The 25,143-nt window shown below is 44.2% G+C and overlaps 2 protein-coding genes across 2 annotated transcripts in view; both read right to left on the bottom strand.

Moving 5' to 3' along the window:
- SPIDR (scaffold protein involved in DNA repair) overlaps nucleotides 1-9,582 on the bottom strand; it is a 275,902-nt gene extending 266,320 nt beyond the window's left edge. The window contains exon 1 of the mRNA XM_027560936.1: nucleotides 9,468-9,582. Coding sequence (XP_027416737.1) covers nucleotides 9,468-9,500 — 33 coding nt within the window. The 5' untranslated portion in view covers nucleotides 9,501-9,582. The remainder of the gene's footprint in view (nucleotides 1-9,467) is intronic.
- A 13,528-nt stretch (nucleotides 9,583-23,110) lies between these two features.
- Nucleotides 23,111-24,821, bottom strand: LOC113904151 (histone H3.3C). Its single transcript, XM_027560948.1, has one exon. It carries the CDS (start codon nucleotides 24,087-24,089, stop codon nucleotides 23,679-23,681), a length of 411 nt encoding a protein of 136 aa, XP_027416749.1. The 5' UTR covers nucleotides 24,090-24,821; the 3' UTR covers nucleotides 23,111-23,678.
- Nucleotides 24,822-25,143: the final 322 nt, after the last annotated feature.

Genomic DNA, 25,143 nt, shown 5'->3' on the forward strand with positions numbered 1-25,143 from the left:
CAGATAGTGAATACCAAAATCAGATTGACTATATTCTTTGCAGATGAAAATGGAGAACCCCTATACATTCAGCAAAACAAGACCAGGAGCTGACTGGCTCAGATCATGAACTCATTGCCAAATTCAGACTTAAACTGAAGAAACTAGGGAAAACCACTAGACGGTCCAGGTATGACCTAAATCAAAACCCGTATGACTATACAGTAGAAGTGACAAATAGACTCACCTGACTTTGAGTAAACTCCAGGAGTTGGTGATGGACAAGGAAGCCTGGCATGCTGCAGTCCATGGGGTCGCAAAAAGTTGGACATGACTGAGCAACTGAACTGAACTGAACTGATTAGATCTGATAGACAGAGTCCCTGAAGAACTATGGGTGGAGGTTCATGATATTTGTACTGAAGACAGTGATCAAAACCATCCCCAAGAAAAAGAAAGGCAAAATGGTTGTTGGAGGAGGCTGTACAAGTAGCTGAGAGAAGAAGCTAAAGGCAAAGGAGAAAAGGAAAGATATACCCATCTGAATACATAGTTCCAAAGAATAGCAAGGAGAGATATGAAAGCCTTCCTCAGTGATCAATACAAAAAAATAGAGGAAAACAATAGAATGGGAAGGACTAGAGATCTCTTCAAGAAAATATAAAATACCATGGGAACATTTCATGCTAAGATTAGCATGATAAAGGACAGAAACAGTATGGACCTAAGAGAAGCAGAAGATACTAAGAAGAGGTGGCAAGAATACACAGAAAAGCTATATAAAAAGATCTTAATGACCCAGATAACCACGATGGTGTTCACATAGAGCCAGACATCATGGAATACAAAGTCAGGTGGACCTTAGGAAGCATCACTATGAACAAAGCTAGTGGAGGTGGTGGAATTCCAGCTGATAAAGTAGTATGAACCTACACATGTCCCAAAATTGTACAGAACTAAACACACACACAATACATACACAGACACACATCTAGGGAGATTTGAATAAGGCAGTCGGATTGTATTCAGGTCAATATATTGGTGGTGATACTGTACTACAGTTTTGCACAGTGTCACCAATGGGACAAACTGGATAAAGAATAGATGAGATCTCTGTTATTCTTTACAACTGTACGTGCTTCTACAAATATCGCAGTTTTAAAGACAGACTGCCTACAGGGTCAGGACTAAGTGGAGAAAAGACCAGTGCAATGATTTCTAGTTTTCATGAGAAATTTTTTCATACTACTTTATCTTATCTATGTATGCTTGACTTAAAAGAAAATATTTTTCCTTTACACAGGGATGTATGTGAAGTACCTGTCATATGAAAAGTCTTCAATGGATTTTAGGGGCTTCCCTGGTGGCTCAGAGGTTAAAGCATCTGCCTCTAATGCAGGAGACCTGGATTCGATCCCTGGGTCGGGCAGATCCCCTGGAGAAGGAAATGGCAACCCACTCCAGTATTCTTGCCTGGAGAATCCCAAGGAATTACTACTAAGTCATCCAGTGGCATTACCAAGAGCTAAAACTGGAACCATAAGGTATACACCCAAAGATAACTATAAGAGAATCTCTCACCATCACTGAAGAGAGATTAAAACTAAGCCCTCTTCCTATTCCTTGTTCAACAAGTTGAGTCAACAATCCCAGGGAAAGTCAAAGGCAAAACAGTAGAGGTTTCACAATAGTATCTAAAAGATACTTTCATTATCATGGTGTTTTATTAATTGCTTTCATTATCACTGACAGTAATTGAACACTTATATGCTCAGTATATCATTTCATGCATTCTCATCATTTAACCCTCATACCAACCTTGCAAGGCAGGTATTATCCCCATTTTATAGACAAAGAAGCTACAACTTAGAAATGCTGGGTATATTGTGCTAGTCAGAGAGCTAGTAAGCAATATGTCAGGATTTTCTCCCATGTATGTCTAATTCCCAGAAATAAAGACTCTAGCCACTCCACATTATCTCACTTTAACAAAACTGTCCCTCATAAAGGTACATACCGGCATCTGGGCTTCTGACTGGGTTGAATACCTGGGAATTCACTGGGACTTATGAGTCTCAAGCCCAATCACACTGTCATCACCAGCCTCCCTAGTCATGAAGGCTCTTCTGCCACTCTGCACTCATGGCCAACGACTTCAGGGTGGCCTTTCAAGTGTTAGGACTCCTACCCTTCTACCAGTTCACTTTACCAGTCACCAACCCACAGGGCTAGCATAAAAAGACCCGAAAAGAGAGCGACCCTCTTCAAATTTTCTTATTACTTGTCCTTGATCAATGCTGGTAAACAGTTTCCACTCTCTACTCCTCTACTCTTACACACACACACTTACATATACACAAGTTCCACACTCAGGCTTGCCTTTACCTCTCCATGTCACCATCATAGCTCTGATCGTCTCATCTTCCCAAAGGGTAAAATGAGCCACCACGAAACTCAGCAGACCTCTCATCTACCGAGCTCTCCTTCTCCCCAGCAGTCCCAGAGGAAAAATGCTCCTGTTACCCAAAGCTGACTCCTTTCAGTAATACAACAGAAGCCAGGTCCTTACTTTCCCCTTGGCTCCTCCCTTCCTGCTTCAAAGAAGCCATGTTTCTCTTTCTTAAAAAAGGAAAAACTCTCTGAAATGAAGGGTACACTTCATTTAATTAATAATCACTATGTCCTTGACATTATACAAGAAGCACCAGAAATAAGGTTTTGTAATGAGGACCCAAAGGATTAGAGAAGCAGGGTATTATCAGAAAGATCTCTTTTATGATCTTACCAAGATACAGGTTTTCTTTCAGTGAGAAACAGAAGTGGGACACCCAGGATTGAGTCTGAGGGGGCAAAAGGAACTGTGAGAGTGAGGGTAGGATCAGGGGTTCTCAGGGGGCAAGCAACTGATAAAGGGTTTGTGGTCATTCGTGGCTACTTAGCAAGGAAAGAAGACAAAGCATAAAGGGAATAAGAGTCATAGTACTTGAAAGAACAGTAAGAGCGGCTAAGGCAAGAGAGAAGGAAGAAGTAAAATACTCTGCAACTGACTGCCCTAAGCTCTCCCTGGGCCTTAAGTTTCATGTATCTGTGTATCCTAACATCAGGTTAAGAAACAACTAACTCTCCTCAAGCTTCCCATTTTTCACAGGTTCAACTTTTGAGTCAATTCTGACTCCTCCCTCTTCATCTTTCAAGAGATTTCAGGTGCTTAAATCTCATCTTCCTTTTTTTAAATCTATCTACTCAGTCCTTTCCCAACACTATTTCCAATTTTACCATGTTAGTTCAGGCCCATATCAACTTTCCTTTTAAGAGTCCAGAAAGATTTATATATCTTGCTAAAAATCATATAATTAGTTAGTTGGAGAGCTGAGGCTGGTACCGAAGTCTTCTGACCAGATTATTTCCCCAATCTGCAATATTTGCATATCTCATGACCCAGATAACCATGATGGTGTGATCACTCACCTAGAACCAGACATCCTGGAATGCGAAGTCAAGTGGACCTTAGAAAGCATCACTACGAACAAAGCTAGTGGAGGTGATAGAATTACAGGTTTTCAAATTTCAGATTTCAAATTGAAATTTCAAATCCTAAAAGAAGATGCTGTGAAAGCACTTCACTCAATATGCCAGCAAATCTGGAAAACTCAGTAGTGGCCACAAGACTAGAAAAAGGTCACTTTTCATTCCAATCCCAAAGAAAGGCAATGCCAAACAAAGAATGCTCAAACTACCACACAACTGCACTCATCTTCCATGCTAGCAAAGTAATGCTCAAAATTCTCCAAGCGAGGCTTCAACAGTATGTGAACCGTGAACTTCCAGATGTTCAAGCTGGATTTAGAAAAGGCAGAGGAAACAGAGATCATATTGCCAAGGTCCACTGGATCATCAAAAAAGCAAGAGAGTTCCAGAAAAACATTTACTTTTGCCTTATTGACTATGCTAAAGCCTTTGACTGTGTGGATCACAACAAACTGTAGAAAATTCTTCAAGAGATGGGAATACCAGACCACCTGACCTGCCTCTTGAGAAATCTGTATGCAAGTCAAGAAACAACAGTTAGAACTGGACATAGACCAACCTAGATAGCATATTAAAAAGCAGAGACATTACTTTACCAACAAAGGCCTGTCTAGTCAAAGCTATGGTTTTCCCAGTAGTCATGTATGGATGTGAGAGTTGGACTATAAAGAAAGCTGAGTGCCGAAGAATTGATGCTTTTGAACTGTGGTGTTGGAGAAGACTCTTAAGAGTTCCTTGGAAAGCAAGGAGATCCAACCAGTCCATCCTAAAGGAAACCAGTCCTGAATATTCATTGGAAGGACTGATGCTGAAGCTGAAATTCCAATACTTTGGCCACCTGATGTGAAGAACTGACTCATTGGAAAAGACCCTGATGCTGGGAAAGATTGAAGGCAGGAGGATAAAGGGATGACAGAGGATGAGATGGTTGAATGGCATCACTGACACGATGGACATGAGTTTGAGTAAGCTCTGGGAGTTGGTGATGGACAGGGAAGCCTGGTGTGTTGCAGTCCATGGGGTCACAAAGAGTCATACAACTGAGCTCCTGAACTGACTGACTGCAGCCCAAAATAAAACTATTATGCAGTCAATAAGAAGTAAAATGATGCTTAAGCAAAGGAATGTGTGTGTGTGCTCACTCGTGTCCGACTCTTTGCCACCTCATGGACTGTAGCCTACCAGGCTCCTCTGTCCATGGGATTCTCCAAGCAAGAATACTAGAAGGGTTGCCATTTCCTTCTCCAGAGGATCTTCATGATCCAGGGACTGACCGTGCATCTCTTCGGTCCCCCACATTGGCAGGGGGATTCTTTACCACTAGTGCCACGTGGGAAGCACAGGAATTATACATATTTAATTACACATAATTAAAGTGGTTCCTATGGGAAAGGATCTCAGAAGATGGAATGGGAGTACGCTACCTGTTACACACAAACACTCCAGGCATAAAGTATTTACTCTGTACCCAATCTAGGAAGAAATGAAAAAAAAAAAAGAAAAAATCCTGGAGCAAAACTATCCTGATAGCCAGTCTCTAAGATAGCATCCTATGATCCCCCACTTGGTGTTCACAACCTCTACAGTTCCCTCTCACACTATCAGTTTGATCTATGTGATTAATAGAAAATATGGTATGTCACTTCAGAAATTATGTTATTAAAGACACCAGGGTCTCTTAGAAAGAAAGCCAGTTACCATGTCATGAGCTGCCTTATGGAAGTGGCAAGGAACTGACACTTGCCAAGAAGTACACGCATGAGCTTAGAAACAGATTCTCCAGCTGTGATGACCCTTGACTCCAACTTGATGACACCCTGAACTAGAACCACACAGCTGAACCATTCCCAATCCCTGACCTTCAGAAACTGTATCAGAAAACAAACATTTTTTAAGCTGCTTTGGTTTTGAGTCAAATCTGTTATATCAACAATAGTTAACTAATACAATTTTAAAAAAATGATAAGGTCTCGAAAACTAATAGAATGACTAGGGGAAAAAGTGAGTATTAGGTCAAAAACACGAATATTTCTAAGTGAAGATGTAGTGTAATTGCCCAACATTAATCATTTGACTGCCAAGTGGCATCCACTTCAGAAGTCCAACCTGAATAAAAGTATCCCGCAGGACTGGCCACAGGGGCACGGTCTGCTCCTGGTCAGCTGTACTCCAAAACAACAAGGCAAGGACTAGCCTGCCTCCACACATGGAGGTCCCGATTTCAAAAAGCCCTGGTAACCTACATAAATGACCGTCTGAGTGACCCTCCTTCTCCATTCCTGCACCCTGATCCCTGCTATTGCTTTAAACTAGCCAATGAAGAGTGAGCACACGCAACTCTAGACACCTAGCCCTCAGACCCTAATAAAGGCAGACCCAGGTGCACCTCCCTCTCTCCCTCTGTGTCTCTCTGCCTCTGACCTCACTGTGCAGCCCCTGGGTGTACCACGTACCCTTCAGGATCTGTGAGCAATGAATCTTGTTTCTCAGAGTCCCCTGATGGTTTCTGCTGAAGTGCATCCTGAGGTCATAATTAGAATGGTTGGTTCAGCCACGAACCTGGAGGGGATGGGATTGGGTAGGGGAGGCCTTTGGAACACACCAGAGTAACCCTGGCCAGAGTTCTTCAACTGTTTCCACAGCCACTCACCTGTGTGCACAGGGTTCAAGAAGAAAGAAATGAGAAAACTGTAGAAGAAGCCTTAGAGGAAGCAGTTAGTACCAGATGTCTGTGCATTACCAAAGTAACCAGAATAAACCAAAACCTAACAGCTGGAAAGCCACATTGAACATGCCTTCCCAGTCCCATTAGACTAGTGGCCTTTCTCCAAAGAACCTTATAAACAGTTTCCCTTCACAGGGAGAACACCCTAAATTGGAGCCAAAGCTCCCCAGGCTGGACAAGGTCAAAAAGGCCCCGGCAGGGACTCTCATATAAGGCTGTTCTGGGGAAATAGTTATTTGAGCACTTAATTTACAAAGGAGAGTTGTGTCTATTAGAAAGTCAATCAACTTGTTCCCTACTGTCACAATTACCGGAGGCTACTGTAGGGGAAATTAGAAAGGGATGCCTCAAGTTCAGGGGAGCCCCTGGGCCTGTTTATTATCAGTGTTCTTCTCCTTCTGCTTACCAGATTGTTTAACTGTGAGCCATTCGGGGGCCATTGTTCTTCTGATCTTAACATATCTAATATATGCCCCAAAGATCTTTCCTTTGTGACAGATGAAATATTTCCCATTTTTATAAGTTTTATAACATCAAAACACAAAAGACGCACACAAATTCCAACAAAAATGGTATGAACAGATTCTAGCATCGATGCATACAGATCAATCAATTCCCAAATCAGGTAAATAAATTTAACTTACAAAACAAATGAACTAATTTCAACTAGGCTGCTGCTGCTGCTGCTGCTACTGTGTCGCTTTAGTCGTGTCCGACTCTGTGCGACCCCATAGACGGCAACCCACCAGGCTCCCCCGTCCCTGGGATTCTCCAGGCAAGAACACTGGAGTGGGTTGCCATTTCCTTCTCCAATGCATGAAAGTGAAAAGTGAAAGTGACATCACTCAGTCATGTCCAACTCTATCGACCCCATGGACTGCAGCCTACCAGGCTCCTCCATCCATGGGATTTTCCAGGCAAGAGTACTGGAGTGGGGTGCCATTGCCTTCTCCATTAACTAGGCTACCCACCCCTAAAAGACCTAGCTCTCCAATGAACCAGTTCCAACTGAACCAATTCCCAAATCAGATAAAGAAATTTACCCTAATCAACAAATAAGCTAATTCAAACTAGGGTGGGCTTGCCCCACAAGAACTAGTTCCCCAGTGAACTGGTTCAGGGTAGCGTCCAACACTTCCCTTCTCCAACAGGGTACCCCAACCAAATTGGCTTGTCCCATGAAGGAAAAGCCCAACTTGAGAGGAAAATATGTTCCCGGACACTGGAGCGACTTATCCTCCAAAATCGAGCCCATCACTCTTAACAAAAAAGAACACATAAAACAAGTGGACCAACTGCACCCGCTACCGAATTGGGTAGACTTACAGAGGGAAGGCAATCAAGGCTTCAGTGGACAGCACAAGGGTAACCGAGGTGTCAGCAGACAGCGGGAAAGAAGTAGAAGCTTCAGAGGACAGCGATCAGGAGGTGGCAACAAAAGTAACAGATTCCAAAACAAAGGCCAGAAGTGGAGTTTTAATAACGCAGTTGGACAGTAACTCGAAGTAGAGGATTTATTTGGCAAAAACAGAACTATGTTCAGCAATGTGGAATTATTTTTCATACAAAGTTAAAAGCACATTGTATTTCCTTCCTGACCACTTGCCCAGTCCCCATCTTTTCAAGAGAGAAAAGCTTCATCTAAATTATTTCATCTGATTGATGACTGTCATTTATAACTTTATTGCTACTTTCATCTTGGGTATTCTCTTGGAAAAGGTGTATGGATTCATTACCTATTCTAATGTATTGTTTATAGATTATAAGATAAAGTCAAGCATGTATCTGCTGCTGCTACTGCTGCTGCTAAGTCGCTTCAGTCGTGTTCGACTCTGTGTGACCCCACAGACGGCAGCCCACCAGGCTCCCCTGTCCCTGGGATTCTCAAGGCAAGAACACTGGAGTGGGTTGCCATTTCCTTCTCCAGTGCATGAAAGTGAAAAGTGAAAGTGAAGTCACTCAGTCGTGTCCGACTCTTAGCGACCCCATGGACTGCAGCCTACCAAGCTCCTCCATCCAAAAGTACTGGAGTGGGGTGACATTGCCTTCTCCATGTATCTGCTAATACTTTTTAAAGTGACCTGTTTTTATACGTAGAAATGTCTCTTAATAGTAAGCTTTCCTGGTGGCTCAGATGGTAAAGACTCTCCTGCAATGCAGGATCCCTGGGTCAGGAAGATCACTTGGAGAAGGAAATGGCAACCCACTCCAGTAATCTTGCCTTGAGAATTCCATGAACAGGGGAGCCTGGCAGGCTACAGTCCATGGGGTTGCAAAGAGTCAGGCATGACTGAGCAACTATCACTCATTCACACTATAAACAAAATCGAGTCCGTCAACTCTAGAAGTTTGTCAGTTCCTTGTCTCAACTGCCAAGAGCTGGGGGCAGCTGGTGCCACTTCAGGGAATCTTGAAGGAAAGAACCTCAGGACAGTTCTAGCAGCTGCTAGGGTCTTGCCCTAGTGTTCCCTGACCAGGGCCAGCTAGCCCCAAGCAGCTAGGCTCCCGGCTGGCTTGCCAAACTGTTACTGAATCCTAGCTCTCTCTGCTCTCCTAACAGGTTGATGAATTCGAGAGAGGAGGTGTTGAGGAAAGGAAACACACTTTATTCGGAAAGCAGCTGAGGAGACGATCGCAGGCTAGCACCTCAAAATAACCATTTTCTCGGGGTCTAGATGCCAGGTTCTTTTATAGATCAGAGATGGGCAGAGGTGAGGAAGCAAAGTAAAAAGGCCATTAATCTTGCACACATCTCCTAGAAAAGCAGGGGATGTGTTAATTTCTTCCTCCCTGCCATCTACAGGTAGACAGGGTTCTGAACAAAGGCACTTTAGTTAACAGTCAGGTAGAGGGGCAGGATTCTCTGAGGTAAGGTATTAAGTATGATTATAATAACAAAAGCAACAAAAAGCAAGTCACAGAAACAATTTCAACATGGAGTAAGAATTGGCTTCTTCTCTGCAACGGGGCAGGAGAGGCATCGCAGCAGGGACGAAGCTCTCCCAGACCCCCGACACCGCTGTCATGGTTCGACCAGGCAGAAACCCTGAACACCAGCGAGGCTCATGCATTATCGTTGCCCCAAGGCAGCGACCCTCGCTCTCCAGGAAGGCGGCCAGACGCAGGCGGCGTCCATTCCACAAACTTCCACCAGCCCAGAGCCCGCCATACGCGCCCCGCGGGTCCTCCAACATATGGAGACCAGGGAGACTGCGCCCACAAGCCCACAGCCTACCTTGGGGCCTCGAGACTGACCCCCACCGGGCATCTCCAGGCGCTTCCACCTCCTCAAGGGTGCACCGCCCTCTGAAGGCACCGGAAGGCCGTGAGTCGCAGAACCAACTCGGCGCGCCGGGCCGCACAGCGTGCTGCGATTGGCGGACTTTCGGGTAGGGGGCGGGGCTTCCTCGGACGCACCGCCCTACCGGCGCGAGCGTTGCGATTGGCAGATGCTCCGGCTGGGGGCGGGGCTTCTCCGGCGCACGGCCCCACCACCTCCCGGCGCCCCGCCTTACCCTGCATTTGGATGCTCCTGGACTGGAATGCGAAAGTAGGAAGTAAAGAAACACCTGGAGTAACAGCAAATTTGGCCTTGGAATACGGAATGAAGCAGTGCAAAGACTAATAGAGTTTTACCAAGAAAATGCACTGGTCATAGCAAACACCCTTTTCAACAACACAAGAGAAGACTCTACACTTGGACATCACCAGATGGTCAACACTGAAATCAAATTGATTATATTCTTTGCAGCCAAAAATGGAGAAGCTCTATACAGTCAGCAAAAACAAGACCAGGAGCTGACTGTGGCTCAGATCATGAACTCCTTATTGCCAAAATCAGACTGAAATTGAAGAAAGTAGGGAAAACCACTAGACCATTCAGGTATGACCTAAATCAAATCCCTTATGATTATACAGTGAAAGTGAGAAATAGATTTAAGGAACTAGATCTGATAGATAGAGTGCCTGATGAACTATGGATGGAGGTTCGTGACATTGTACAGGAGACAGGGATCAAGACCATCCCCATGGAAAAGAAATGCAAAAAAGCAAAATGGCTGTCTGAGGAGGCCTTAGAAATAGCTGTGAAAAGAAGAGAAGCAAAAAGCAAAGGAGAAAAGGAAAGATATAAGCATCTGCATGCAGAGTTCCAAAGAATAGCAAGAAGAGATAAGAAAGCCTTCCTCAGCGATCAGTGCAAAGAAATAGAGGAAAACAACAGAATGGGAAAGACTAGAGATCTCTTCCAGAAAACTAGAGATACCAAGGGAACATTTCATGCAAAGATGGGCTCAATAAAGGACAGAAATGGTATGGACCTAACAGAAGCAGAAGATATTAAGAAGAGGTGGCAGGAATACATAGAAGACCTGTACAAAAAGGATCTTCACTACCAAGATAATCACAATGGTGTGATCACTCACCTAGAGCCAGACATTCTGGAATGTGAAGTCAAGTGGGCCTTAGAAAGGATCACTACGAACCAAGCTAGTGGAGGTGATGGAATTCCAGTTGAGCTATTTCAAATCCTGAAAGATGATGCTATGAAAGTGCTGCACTCACTATGCCAGCAAATTTGGAAAACTCAGCAGTGGCCACAGGACTGGAAAAGGTCGGTTTTCATTCCAATCCCGAAGAAAGGCAATGCCAAAGAATGCTCAAACTACCACACGATTGCACTCATCTCACACGCTAGTAAAGTAATGCTCCAAATTCTCTAAGCCAGGCTTCAGCAATACGTGAACTGTGAACTTCCAGATGTTCAAGCTGGTTTTAGAAAAGGCAGAGGAACCAGAGATCAAATTGCCAACATCTGCTGGATCATGGAAAAAGCAAGAGAGTTCCAGAAAAACATCTATTTCTGCTTTATTGACTATGCCAAAGCCTTTGACTGTGTGGATCACAATAAACTGTGGAAAATTCTGAAACAGATGGGAATACCAGACCACCAGACCTGCCTCTTGAGAAACCTATATGCACGTCAGGAAGCAACAGTTAGAACTGGACATGGAACAACAGACTGGTTCCAACTAGGAAAAGGAGTACGTCAAGGCAGTATATTGTCACCCTGCTTATTTAACTTCTACGCAGAGTACATCATGAGAAACGCTGGGCTGGAAGAAGCACAAGCTGGAATCAAGATTGCCAGGAGAAATACCAATAACCTCAGATATGCAGATGACACCACCCTTATGGCAGAAAGTGAAGAGGAACTAAAAAGCCTCTTGATGAAAGTGAAAGTGGAAAATGAAAAAGTTGGCTTAAAGCTCTACATTCAGAAAACTAAGATCATGGCATCTGGTCCCATCACTTCATGGCAAATAGATGGGGAAACAGTGGAAGCAGTGTCAGACTTTATTTTTTGGGGCTCCAAAATCACTGCACATGGTGACTGCAGCCATGAAATTAAAAGACGCTTACTCCTTGGAAGGAAAGTTATGACCAACCTAGATAGCGTATTGAAAAGCAGAGACATTACTTTGCAAACTAAGGTCCGTCTAGTCAAGGCTATGGTTTTTCCAGTGGTCATGTATGGATGTGAGAGTTGGACTGTGAAGAAAGCTGAGCGCTGAAGAATTGATGCTTTTGAACTGTGGTGTTGGAGAAGACTCTTGAGAGTCCCTTGGACTGCAAGGAGATCCAACCAATCCATTCTGAAGGAGATCAGCCCTGGGATTTCTTTGTAAGGAATGATGCTAAAGCTGAAACTCCAGTACTTTGGCTACCTCATGCGAAGAGTTGACTCTTTGGAAAAGACTCTGATGCTGGGAGGGATTGGGGGCAGGAGGAGAAGGGGACGACAGAGGATGAGATGGCTGGATGGCATCACCGACTCGATGGACGTGAGTCTGAGTGAACTCCGGGAGTTGGTGATGGACAGGGAGGCCTGGCGTGCTGCGATTCATGGGGTCGTAAAGAGTCGGACACGACTGAGCGACTGAACTGAACTGAACTGATGGTCCGCGGGGGGGGGGGGGGGGGGGGGGGTGTGGTTTTCCTGCTACTCGCGCCCCCTGGCGCTGACCTGAACCGTGGCGTCTGGGAACCGGCACGGGCAACAGATCCGGGGACGGATTTTCTGCGCTGTGGCCCCAACCTGTGGCTGGACCCGGATTAACGGAGCACGCGCAGCGTCGCGGTCGGCTCCTGGCCAGGGAGCTGCTGAAAAGCCTGCGCGGGGTTTTCCAAATAAAGCTCGTCCGGGGTGTGCTTTGTCAGGCAAGGACCGACATTAATAATAAGGACCGAAATTAAAAATAAATGATAACCCCAAGTGGGCTATGAATTCAGCAAGCGGTGCTTAGGAAATGGTTGTAGCCGTGGGTACCCGGAGATAGGGGTCTTATTGCCCCATCTGCTGAGGCGGAGGCAGGGGTGTGGTTGGGGGGGCTTAGTATCCAGAGCTGGAGAAAGCAATGGCACCCCACTCCAGTACTCTTGCCTGGAAAATCCCATGGACGGAGGAGCCTGGAAGGCTGCAGTCCATAGGGTCGCTGAGGCTCGGACACGACTGAGCGAGTTCACTTTTCACTTCATTTTTCACTTTCTTGCATTGGAGAAGGAAATGGTAACCCACTCCAGTGTTCTTGCCTGGAGAATCCCAGGGACAGGGGAGCCTGGTCGGCTGCCGTCTAAGGGGTTGCACAGAGTCGGATAGGACTGAAGCGACTTAGCAGCAGCAGCAGTATCCAGAGCAGTTTTCAAGTTCAGAGACGCCAGAATCCCCGGGGACCTGCTACAGCCCGTGACTGGGTCTCGGACTCGGAAGGTCCGGACTGGGGCCGGAGAACTTGCATTTCTAACAGGTTCTCAGGTGACATTGCTGCCATCCCGCGTCATTTTGAGAACCGCAGGCAGAGCCCTTCCTTAGACCCTGCACGTGAGTTTGCTTAAGTGTTCCAACACTTGGAGGCAGAGATTTTAAAGGAAATGTAATGGGAAGGGGGGTTGGGGCTGAGGAGAGCCATAATTAGGTTACAAACTCACCAGGCAGGCTGTTGTCTAAATAAAGGTGTCTATTGTAGAAAAAACCGACAATAGTGATTTGAAAAGCGTCAGCCTGGGAAGGAGGAAAGGATTCCGATTTGTACCCTCATAACTTGGCGGAAGTGGAGTTTTTTGCTCTAAAAGCACTTTCTCATGCCTCTGTAAGAATACCAATATTTTGCACTTGATCCATTTTCCATCTTTCCTGCCTAGTCCCTATTCTTTCAACATATTGCATTTGAGTTTCACTCACTAAAGCACAAATACTTTGTATAAAGATGTCCACACTGCGATTTTTGAAAAAGAAAGAAAGAAACATATTAGCTCTAGGTAGACATTTCTACTGGGACTTCCCTGGTGGCTCAGCAGAAAGAATTCGCCTGCAACGCAGGAGAGCCAAGAGACACAGTTTTGACCCCTGGGTTGGGAAGATCACCTGGAGTAGGAAATATTAACCCACTCCAGAATTCTTGCCTGGAAAATTCCATGAACAGAGCAGCCTGGTAGGCTACAGTCCATGAGGTCACAAAGAGCACGCACACACACACACACACACACACAGATATTGCTAATACTATTATTGTCAACACTTAGCCTAAGATAAACTGGACTCTAAATGTAGCTAGTTTAGGGTTTAGAATATTGGGCCTCTGACTGGGACACCGCACAAATGGTTGCCTCAGTTAGGCCCAATGACACAGCTCAGCCATCTCACTGTGTCTTTCTTGGCTCTCAACTTGTAAGTTGCAAACAGATCGCTTCCTGATGCTTGAACTAAAGTCCCATTGCACTAACTTCTGGTCATTGTCACTTGAATGTCTGAGAGACTCTTTAACCTAAATTCTTCTCTTCCCAAAATAGCTTCCTTTTCAGAAATCTCCATCTCAGTGGTGGCACTGACATCCAGCCAGTAGCTCATACTGAAACTGTCACCCATACCAGCCTCTGACAGTTAAACGATCATTGCCTCCATTCACCTCTATGTTTCGGAAGCATCTGATGTTTGACAGATGCTTTGCAGCTGTACTTTCAGAGGTATGTAGTGATCAACTGCTCCAAACTGGCTCTGACTTGACCACAGGAATGCACCTCTGCAGATGAGACTTGGAGGTCTCCAGAAGTTACCACTGCTTCATTACTATGTTAAGATCTCCATCCAAGGACGGGGGTGGAGACTTGTACTCTGCTAGGCACAGTTCACCGGAGAAGACAATGGCAACCCACTCCAGTACTCTTGCCTGGAAAATCCCATGAGCAGAGGAGTCTGGTAGGCTGCACTACATGGGGTCGCTAAGAGTCAGACATGACTGAGTGACTTCACTTTCACTTTTCACTTTCATGCATTGGAGAAGGAAATGGCAACCCACTCCAGTGTTCTTGCCTGGAGAATCCCAGGGACGGGGGAGCCTGGTGGGCTGCCGTCTATGGGGTCGCACAGAGTCAAACACGACTGAAGTGACTTAGCAGCAGCAGCAGCAGGCACAGTTCATGCTGCGTGCAAGCCCTGGCTGCTCCACACACCACCACCGCCCCGAACCTGGCTGCCCTCGGAAATCTCCATCCCCTTCCTGGTTGGTGGTTTAGTCGCTAAGTCATGTCTGACTCTTGCAACCTCATGGACAGTAGCTTGCCAGGCTTCTCTGTCCATGGGATCCTCCAGGCAAGAATACTGGACAGGGTTGCCGTTTCCTTCTACGGGGGATTGTCCCGACCCAGGAATCAAACCTGGGTCTCCTGCATCGCAGGCAGATTCTTTACCAACTGAGCTATGAGGGAAGCCATTCCTAGAACCCCACTAACAAGTCTGCCTCCTACCCCTTAAACTTCTCTTCAGTTCAGTTCAGTCGCTCAGTCATGTCTGACTCTGTGACCCCTTGGACTGCAGCACACCAGACCTCCCTGCCCATCACCAACTCCCTGAGTTTACTCAAACTCATGTCCATTGAGTCAGATATGCCATCCAACCATCTCATCCTCTGTCATCCTCTTCTCCCTCCAGCATCAGAGTCTTTTCAAATGAGTCAATTCTTTACATCAGATGCCCAAAGTATTGGAGTTTCAGCCTCAGCATAAGTCCTTCCAATGAATATTCAGGACTGATTCCCTTCAAGATGGACTCATTTTATCTCTTTGCTCTCCAAGGGATTCTCAAGAGTCTTCTCCAACACCACAGTTCAAAACATCAATTCTTTGGCACTCAGCCTTCTTTACGGTCCAACTCTCACATTCATACATGACTACTGGAAAAACATTAGCTTTAACTATATGGTTAAAGTTATAACGATATAACTTATGCTGTCTAGGTTTGTCATAGCTTTTCAAGGAGCTAGCATCTTTTAATTTCATGGCTGCAGTCACCGTCTACAGTGATTTTGGATCCTAATAAATAAAATTTGTCTGTTTCAACTTTTTCCCCATCTATTTGCCATGCAGTGATGGGACTGGATACCATGATGTCCATTTTTTGAATGTTGAGTTTCAAGCCAGCTTTTCGGTCTCCTCTTTTCACCTTCATCAAGAGGCTCTTTAGTTCCTCTTCACTTTCTGCTGTTAGAGTTGTATCATCTGCATATTTGAGGTGTTGATATTTCTCCTGGCGATCTTGTTTCCAGCGTGTGATTCACCCAGTCTGGCATTTTGCATGATGTACTCTGCATAGAAGTTAAATAAGCAGGGTGACAATATATAGCCTTATAAAAATCCTTTTCCAACTTTGAACCAATCTGTTGTTCCATGTCCAGATCTATTGCTTCTTGACCTGCATACAGGTTTCTGAGGAGACAGGTCACATGGTCTGTTATTCCAATCTTTTTAAGAATTTTCCACAGTTTGTTGTGATCCACACAAAGACTTTAGCATAGTCAATGAAGCAGAAGTAGATGTTTTTCTGGAATTACCTTGCTTTATCTATGATCCAGTGGATGTTGGCAATTTGATCTCTGGTTCCTCTGCCTTTTCTAAATCCAGCTTGAACATCTGGAAGTTCTTGGTTCACATATTGTTGAAGCCTAGTTTGAATGATTTTGAGCATAACTTTGCTAGCATGTGAAATGAGTGGAATTGTATGGTAATTTGAACATTCTTTGGCATTGCCCTTCTTTGGGGTTGGAATGAAAACTCATCTTTTCCAGTCCTGGGGCCACTGCTGAGTTTTCCAAATTTGCTAGCATAGTGAGTGCCACACTTTCACAGCAACATCTTTTAGGATTTGAAATAATTCAGCTGGAATTCCATCACCTCCACCAGTTTTGTTCATAGTAATGCTTCCTAAGGCCCACTTGATTTCGCATTCTGGGATGTCTGGCTCTAGCTGAGTGACACCACCATTGTGGTTATCGTGGTCATTAAGACTTTTTTGGTATAGTTTTGTGTATTCTTGCTGTTTCTCGTTAATCTCTTCTGCTTCTGTTAAGTCCTTACCATTTCTGTCTGTTATCATGCCCATCCTTGCATGAAATATTCCCTTGATATCTCTAATTTTCTTGACGAGATCTCTAGTCTTTCCCATTCTATTGTTTTCCTGTTTTTCTTTGCATTGTTCACTTAGGAAGGCTTTCTTATCTCTCCTTGCCATTTCCTGGATCTCTGCATTCAGTTGGGTGTATCTTTCCCTTTCTCCCTTGCCTTTTGTGTCTCTTCTTTTCTCAGCTATTTGCAAAGCCTCCTCAGACAACCACTTTGCCTTCTTGCATTTCTTTTTCTTGGGAATGGTTTTGATCACCACCTCCTGTGCAATGTTACAAACCTCTGTCCATAGTTCTATAGGCACTCTGTCTACCAGGTCTAATATCTTGAATCTATTCATCACCTCCACTGTATAATCATAAGAGGTTGATTTAGGTCATATCTGAATGGTCTAGTGATTTTCCCTACTTTCTTCAATTTAAGCCTGAATGTTGCAATTTCCCTGATACCTCAGTTGGTAAAGAATCCACCTGCAATGCAGGAGATCTGGGTTTAATCCATGGGTTGGGAAGATCCCCTGGAGAAGGGAAAGGCTACCAACTCCAGTATTCTGGTCTGGAGAATGCCATGGACTGTATAGTCCATGGGGTCGCAAAGAGTCAGACATGACTGAATGACTTTCATTTGTTGCAATAAGGAGCTCATGATTTGAGCCACAGTCAACTCCAGGTCTTGTTTTTGCTGACTGAATAGAGGTTGTCCATCTTCAACTAGAAAGAATATAATCAATCTGATTTCACTATTTCCCACCTCATGATGTCCATGTGTAGAGTCATCACTTGTGTTGTTGGACGAGGTTGCTATGACCAGGGTGTTCTCTTGACAAAACCCTGTTAGCCTTTACCCTCCTTCATTTTGGACTCAAAGGCCGAACTTGCCTGTTACTCCAAGTATCTCTTGACTTCCTACTTTTGCATTCCAATCCTCTATGAAGAAAAGGACATCTTTTTTTGGTGTTAGTGCTAGAAGGTGTTGTAGATCTTGGGATAAACTGAGGATGAGCTTGGTTCATTTCCAAGGCAAACCATTCAACATCACAGCAATCCAAGTCTATACCCCATCCACTAATACCAAAGAAGCTGAAGTTGACCAATTCTATGAAGACCTGCAAGATCTTCTAGAACCAACCCGCTGGGGATCAGTAACAAAACCTGAGAACTATCATGAGCACGTCTGGCTCTCCTGTCAAAGCCCTGTCTGTCCTGTGCTGATCTCTCCACCCACCCGACTCCTCCATGGATGTATTTCAGGCCCCTGATTTATTTTGCCCCGTCTACTCAGTGGCCTCATAAGCAGTGTCCCTGGTCCGCTCTTGCCCTCGTCCGTGCACATATAAGCACACACAATCCATTCTCCACACAGATACCCAGGGATGTGTGTGCTCTTCATGGGAGCCTTACCTGCAGTTACTGAATGTGCATGGTGCTTCAGAGTCTGCACATTCGCTACTCCGTTTCCTGAAAGGCTCTGGTCTCTGCCAAGCCAGTTTATATACAGCTCCTGAAAAGTGCTGAAGCTGGGAGGTCAGCACATGGAGGTTCACTATAATATTCCTTGATATATGTTTTTATATAATAATAAATGAAATATATGAAAATAATTTTTTTAATTTCAATTGAGATTTAAAAAAACAAGACAGAGTGAACTTGAACCTGTTCTCAGTTTCCTTGAACTCCTAGGAGGCTGAACCTCCCTGTTCTTCATTTTCACAAACCCTATGCTCCTTTGATGATGTTACAATATTCATAACCTAAATAATTATCATCTGGCTCCACCTATATAAAGCAGTGCCATTTCTGTCTTCTTGACCTTTACATCCATAGCACTTCACAGTTTCTTCCACATATAAAGCACTCAAATAAATACTAGATATGAATGAATAAATGAACTAATAATTAGTAAGTAAACTTGCCTAAGGGTACAGAGCTAGTAATGTTTAGAATTAGACTCGAGTGTGACACCTAGGTCTGTGTTCTCTACATTATGCCATTCATAACGCAGTGTAATTATGAGGAATTTACAATTGAACCAACAGACATTAACCCTGATACTCAAACTCCCCTGGACTCTAACGCTTTTCCTGAGTCTTAACCAACCCTGAACCTAAACATCACTGATATTAACCCTCACTCTAATGCTGACCCTAACACATATCCTGAATCTCACCCTGACCCACACTTACCATAGCCCTGAACTGATCACAATACTCACTCTTTACCCAGAGCTTGACACTGACCCTGAACCTGACACTGAAACTTAACCCGACCTTGACCTGTGATCCTGACCCTCCTAAGACAGTAACTGCAGCCATCAGTATGACTCTCTCCCTAACACCCAACACTGACCATGATTACCCTGACCCTCAAGTCACCCCACCCTCACTCCAGCACTGACCCACACCTAAACTGGACCCTCATGTCACCCAGCCCTAGTCCTGAACCTAACCCTTGGCCTTATTGTAATCCTAATGTTCAGGAGTACATCAAGGCTATAGTTTGTTACCCTGTTATTTAACTTACATGCAGAGTACATCATTCGAAATGCCTTGACCCTATGCCGGCTTGAATAGTAGTCCCCAAAACATGTATCTAAGTTCTAATACCAGTACCTGTGAATCTAACCTTACTTGGAAATAGGGCCTTTGCAGAATTAAGGACCTCTAGATGAGATACGCTGAACACCGTTGCATTGTGGGTGGCGCATGTACTAGTTTGTTTAGTGATATATGTTGAAACACAGAAAAGGAGAAAGCACAGGTATGGAGGAAGTGCACATGAAGACAGAGGCAGAGACTGCAGTGATGCCATCACAAGCCCAGGAACTGCAGGGGGACCAGAAACTGCAAGAGACCAAGGAGGCTCCTCCCCTGGAGAGGGTATGGCCCCGCCCACACCTAGATTCCAGACTTCTGACATCCACAACTGTGGGAGAATACACTTCTTTTGGTTTAAGCTAACTAGTTTGTGTCAATTTGTTACACAGACCTAAGAACTAATAAACACCCTCATTCACCATAAGTGAATCTAACATTTACCATGACCGAGCCTTCTCCCTTATTGTTGTGGTTCAGTTGGTCAGTCGTGTCCTACTTGTTGCCACCCCATGGACTGCAGCATGCCAGGCCTCCCTGTCCTCCTCATGTCCATTGGGTCAATGATGCCATCACCCTTATACCCACCCCTAACATGAAACTGATTTCAATTCTCATACAGACCAGAACTTGACCTTTACCCTGACCCTATGACCTTTACACTCACTTCGGGCTACATCTTCCTAACCCTGATAATCACCGCGATACTGAATAGAACGTTCCTCATAACTTTGACATTGACCCTGATCTAGATCCTCATCCTAAACTTACCCTTGACACTAATTCTGCCATTTACTACTGCCATGACCTTGACCCTATTTCCATGACCTTGACCCTAACCATGGAGATCCTGATGATCATATACCTCACAATGAACATCTTGTCAGCTCTGACCCTTGTCCTCACCTCCTCACCAAAATCCTGAACCTGTCCTGACTGTATGAGCTTGAATCTCATCTGCTGCTTGATTCTTCCCCATTGTCCCTGACCTTTTACCCCCATAATAACCCTGAAGCTGACCTTGGACCACACACTCCAAGTACCCTAAATCCAATTTTGACCTTGACCTTCAGTCTGACTCTAAACTGGACTCTGCGCCTAAGTCTTACTCTGACCTTTGAATGGTGTTTGTTGAAACAGTGTGTTTAACAGTGATAGGCGAGTGTTCATCAGTATTGAGATGTTAGAAACATTGTGTTTACATGTGCATGGCATGGCTGCCCCCTTATTAAATGGTATATCATAATTCAGTGTATTTAAAACTGGTGGGTGCCTTACTATGGATAGAAGTATATGTGTGAAACATACTTTGTTTCCCTCCAGCTTTATTGAGATACAGGTATACAAAAAACTGCACATAATTAATGTATTCAATAGGGTGAGTTACTTCCTACTTTACTGATGTGTACTAACCTCTGTGTTTAAGCAACCTACTGCTGCTGCTAAATCGCTTCAGTCATGTCCGACTCTGTGCGACCCCGTAGACAGCAGCCTATCAGGCTCCCCTGTCCCTGGGATTCTCCAGGCAAGAATACTGGAGTGGGTTGCCATTTCCTTCTCCAATGCATGAAGGTGAAAAGTGAAAGTGAAGTCGCTCAGTCGTGTTTGACTCTGAACGACCCCATGGACTGCAGCCTACCGGGCTCCTCCATCCATGGGATTTTCCAGGCAAGAGTACTGGAGTGGGGTGCCATTGCCTTCTCCGTTAAGCAACCTAGGTGTATACTATTTTTTGGAATTAAAAATTGTTTTTAGCTGTATGTTTGCACATTCATCCTTTTACTGTATCTACGTATGTACAATTTTTATAACTGAAATATGCTGAAACACTATAAGCTACATGTGTTACTGGTTTTGCTTATATACCTATGAAACTGTGTTGAAACCTTCTTTTCAAGAGAGCTATGTAGGAGAGTGGTATCACAGCAAGATGGTGGAATAAGTTTTCTGTTGTTATCCTTCCAAAGAATAAGTATTTGGACAATCACCCACTGATAAGGGTACTTCTTTTGGAGTCCTGATTCCAGCAGTGAAGTTCCATCACTTCTCTGGAGCAAAAAATCTGAGAACAGATGTATTGAAGAGGGTAAGAACAGTTAATTACTGTTGGATTAATTTACCATCTCTAGTACTTTGTGCATCTTTGGGTTTTTTTTTGTATATATGATCATGTTGTCTGTTAGTTGTCTGATAGTTTTATTTCTTTTTTCCTAATTTGAATCTTTTTTTCTTGTCTGACTGCTCTGACTAGAACATCCAGCAGTGTTGAACAGCAGTGGTGAAAGTGGGCATCCTTCTCTTGATCCTGACCTCGGGGGAACGTTTTCTCTTTCACCAATGAGTAGAATGTTACCTGTGGATTTTCATAGATGTTCTTTGTCAGGTTGATTAAGTTTCCTTCTAGTCTTGGTTTGCTGTGTGATTTTTATCGGGAAACTGTATTGAATCTGTCAAATACTTTTTTGCATTGAGATGAACCTGTTTTTTCCTTTGTGTATTAATGTTATGCATCACAACAATGGGTTTTAGATGCTGAAGCAACCCTGCCACGCTGGGATGGCACCACGTGCCAGTGAGTAATCCTTCGTGCTGCTGGACTCCATTTCGGAGTGTTCTATCGAGGATTTCTGCATCAGTGTCCATAAGGGATATTGGTCTACTGTTTTCTTATAGAGTCTCCGGCTTTGATATCAGGGTAATGCTGGGTTCCTGGGATCAGTTAGGGAGCTTTTCCCTTTCTGATATTTTTTGGAAGCATTTGAGGATTGGTGTTAACTCCTTTTTCAGTGTTTGGTAGAATTCACCAGTATACTGTCTGTTTCTTTTGGCGGGTGGGTGGGGGGCGGGGGTTCGTTTTTAATTACTAATTAAGTCTCATTGCAGATCTGTTCAGATTTTCTATTTCTTGAGTCAGTTCTGGCAATTTATATTTCTAGGAATTTTTATTTCTGTAAGGCTGATGTCTCCACTTTCATTTTTTTTTTTTGAATAAACAAGTTTATTTGTAAATTTAGTCAACTTACATAATTGACCTAAAAACTTCAATGAAGGATAAATTTTAAACCACTTGGAAAGCCATCTCTATGAAGTGATTTTCCTAGAACCTATGCCACATGAACACCATTTTAACTGGCAGAGGTTCCATAAGCTGAAGCTGTGTCCCTCCCCCACAGCAAGTTTACCCTAACGGTTATAATACAAACCCCACCAGGAAAAAAAGTTCGGTATTGTTCCTCCTCGGTAGAGAAAAGTTCAACCTAGTTATCAGACCAATCACAACACAAAGAAAAGCTGCACTAACTACTATATTAGTAACAGATGCTGCTGCTGTGAATAACTTGTATTATAGTCTGCTGCTGCTAAGTCACTTCAGTCGTGTCTGACTCCGTGCAACCCCATAGACGGCAGCCCACCAGGCTCCCCCGTCCCTGGGATTCTCCAGGCAAAACACTGGAGTGGGTTGCCATTTCCTTCTCCAATGCATGGAAGTGAAAAGTGAAAGTGAAGTCGCTCAGTCCTGTCCAACTCTTCGCGACCCCATGGACTGCAACCCACCAGGCTCCTCCATCCATGGGACTCTCCAGGCAAGAGTACTGGAGTGGGGTGCCATGGCCTTCTCCAGTATTATAGTCTAGAGCCCTTATAAATAAATCCCCCTCCCCGTTAGTGTTTGCATTATCAGCTAGAGGGTTAGTTTAACATGTGGTAGAACGAGGACTTACGCAAGGCATAACGCACAAAGCATTTTACTGCATAAACAAGTGCAGTCTACTCAGGAGAAAACCTATTGGCCTCTGAATTACACACACCTTAAAGACAACAGTCTCCAGCACATGTCAATGTAAAACATTTAATTGAAAAATGTTGACACTACAATATATAAAATAGCTATTATAAATGCACATAGTGTATTCTATAGCTGCCAGGTTGACTTTTTTTTTAAGGAAACTGTAAGTTACACTGTGGTTAAGACTTGTATCTTCACTCCTGAAAAAGCCCACATTCCATCACAGTGATGTATGGTCAGACTTACAGTCCCAATTGTTAAACACTTGGATGAAGTCATAACCAGTTTTATTGCAAAAGGACCCTGTACACATTTATCAATTCTAGTACCTTAATAGCTACCCAACAAATCATTAACATACAGAAACATCCATCATGAGAAGCAAGAAATATCACCCATCCCTTCTGCATATTAGCAACTTGTCACTCCTCAGCAACAGCGCTCACATCTCTCAGGTCTGTGAACAGTCACTTTTCGCCTTCATCCTGAGTGAAAGATGGAATAACTTAAGTACAAATGCAACATATTATAAACAATTTCTTACCAAAAAAAGTCACAAATTAAACCAAAGTATTTTACAAAAATGTACTGCAAAACACCATAAAAACCGCCCTCACTTAAGCTCTCTCTCCCCGTATCCGGCGAGCCAACTGGATGTCTCTGGGCATGACGGTTACTCTCTTAGCGTGGATGGCACACAGATTAGTATCTTCAAACAAGCCCACCAGGTACGCTTCGCTAGCCTCCTGCAGCGCACCGATGGCGGCACTCTGGAACCGCAAGTCGGTTTTGAAATCCTGGGCGATCTCCCTCACCAGCCTCTGGAAAGGCAGTTTCCGGATCAGAAGCTCGGTGGATTTCTGGTGACGACGGATTTCTCGAAGCGCAACAGTCCCGGGCCTGTAGCGATGAGGTTTCTTCATCCCGCCGGTAGAGGGGGCGCTTTTCCTGGCTGCTTTTGTGACCAGCTGCTTGCGGGGCGCTTTCCCACCCGTTGACTTCCGAGCAGTCTGCTTGGTTCGAGCCATTTTCTTTTACCCAACGCCTAAGCTTTAGGCCTCTTCGACCACCTCGCCGCCGCTGCTGCCCAAAGAGCCGCAATAGCTCAGCTACGGGAAAAACTCCTTCCAACGAACAGAAGAACTCCTTCCAACGAACAACCAAACCGTTCTGCGCTCCACTTTAGTTTCTGATATTAGATATTTGCTTTTTTTTTTTTTTTTTTTTCTGAATCAGTCTAGGTTTATCAATGAGCTGTTCAAAGAATCAATGTTTTGCTTGCTGCTTCTTTTTGTGCTCTTTTTACTGGCACCAAGTTTAAGTTTGTTCTTTTTCTTAGTCTCCTAAACGTGTAGCATTAGGTTACTTTTTGCAATCTTTCTTTTCTAATATAGGCGCTAAAATGTGATGAAATAAAAATTTCTATTTGAAGGCAGGACAAGAAAAATTAAAAATTTCTTTGTTCAGGCCTCCTCCCTCCCTGCCGTCCCTTTAGTGTATAGAGGGATGTAGGGTGTGTCTGATCACACATTAACTACAGCTCCTTCAAGGTGAAGTGCCTGCTCAGCCATCAAGATCAGTGTTTCTTTTCCTTCTGATGCTAGCAGTGTAACTTAAAACAACAATGTTCTTTCCCAGCTCTGTAAGGGGTCAGGGTGACACGCTTTCCTTTGTACGTGCTTACCTGGGCTACATATCTTTCATGAACTTTATAGAAAATATCGGTATGTCATTTTCATATACTATCCTTTGTCTCAAAAAATGGAATTCAAGATGAGAAACAAAAACTAGTAAAAATTACAAAACACTGCTGAAAGAAGTTAAATAAAAAGAAAGACACCATGTTCGTGGATTGGAAGATTTACTATTGTTAAATATCAAACCACTTGGTTAAGAATCCACCTTACAGGGGTCAGCCCCAGACCCCAATCACCTTTGCTCATGCCCCTAACAGCATGGCACGGGCTGCTGCTCCTTGCTCCAAACAAGATGCAGAATGAACTGTGGGAGGCTTCACACATCCCAGGGAAGCCCAGTCCAGCCTAATGAACTTGAGCAATGCTGTCATGGCTGGCAAACATG

The sequence above is a fragment of the Bos indicus x Bos taurus genome, chromosome 14 (genome assembly GCF_003369695.1).
Source record: "Bos indicus x Bos taurus breed Angus x Brahman F1 hybrid chromosome 14, Bos_hybrid_MaternalHap_v2.0, whole genome shotgun sequence".
NCBI classification, from domain to species: Eukaryota; Metazoa; Chordata; class Mammalia; order Artiodactyla; family Bovidae; genus Bos; species Bos indicus x Bos taurus.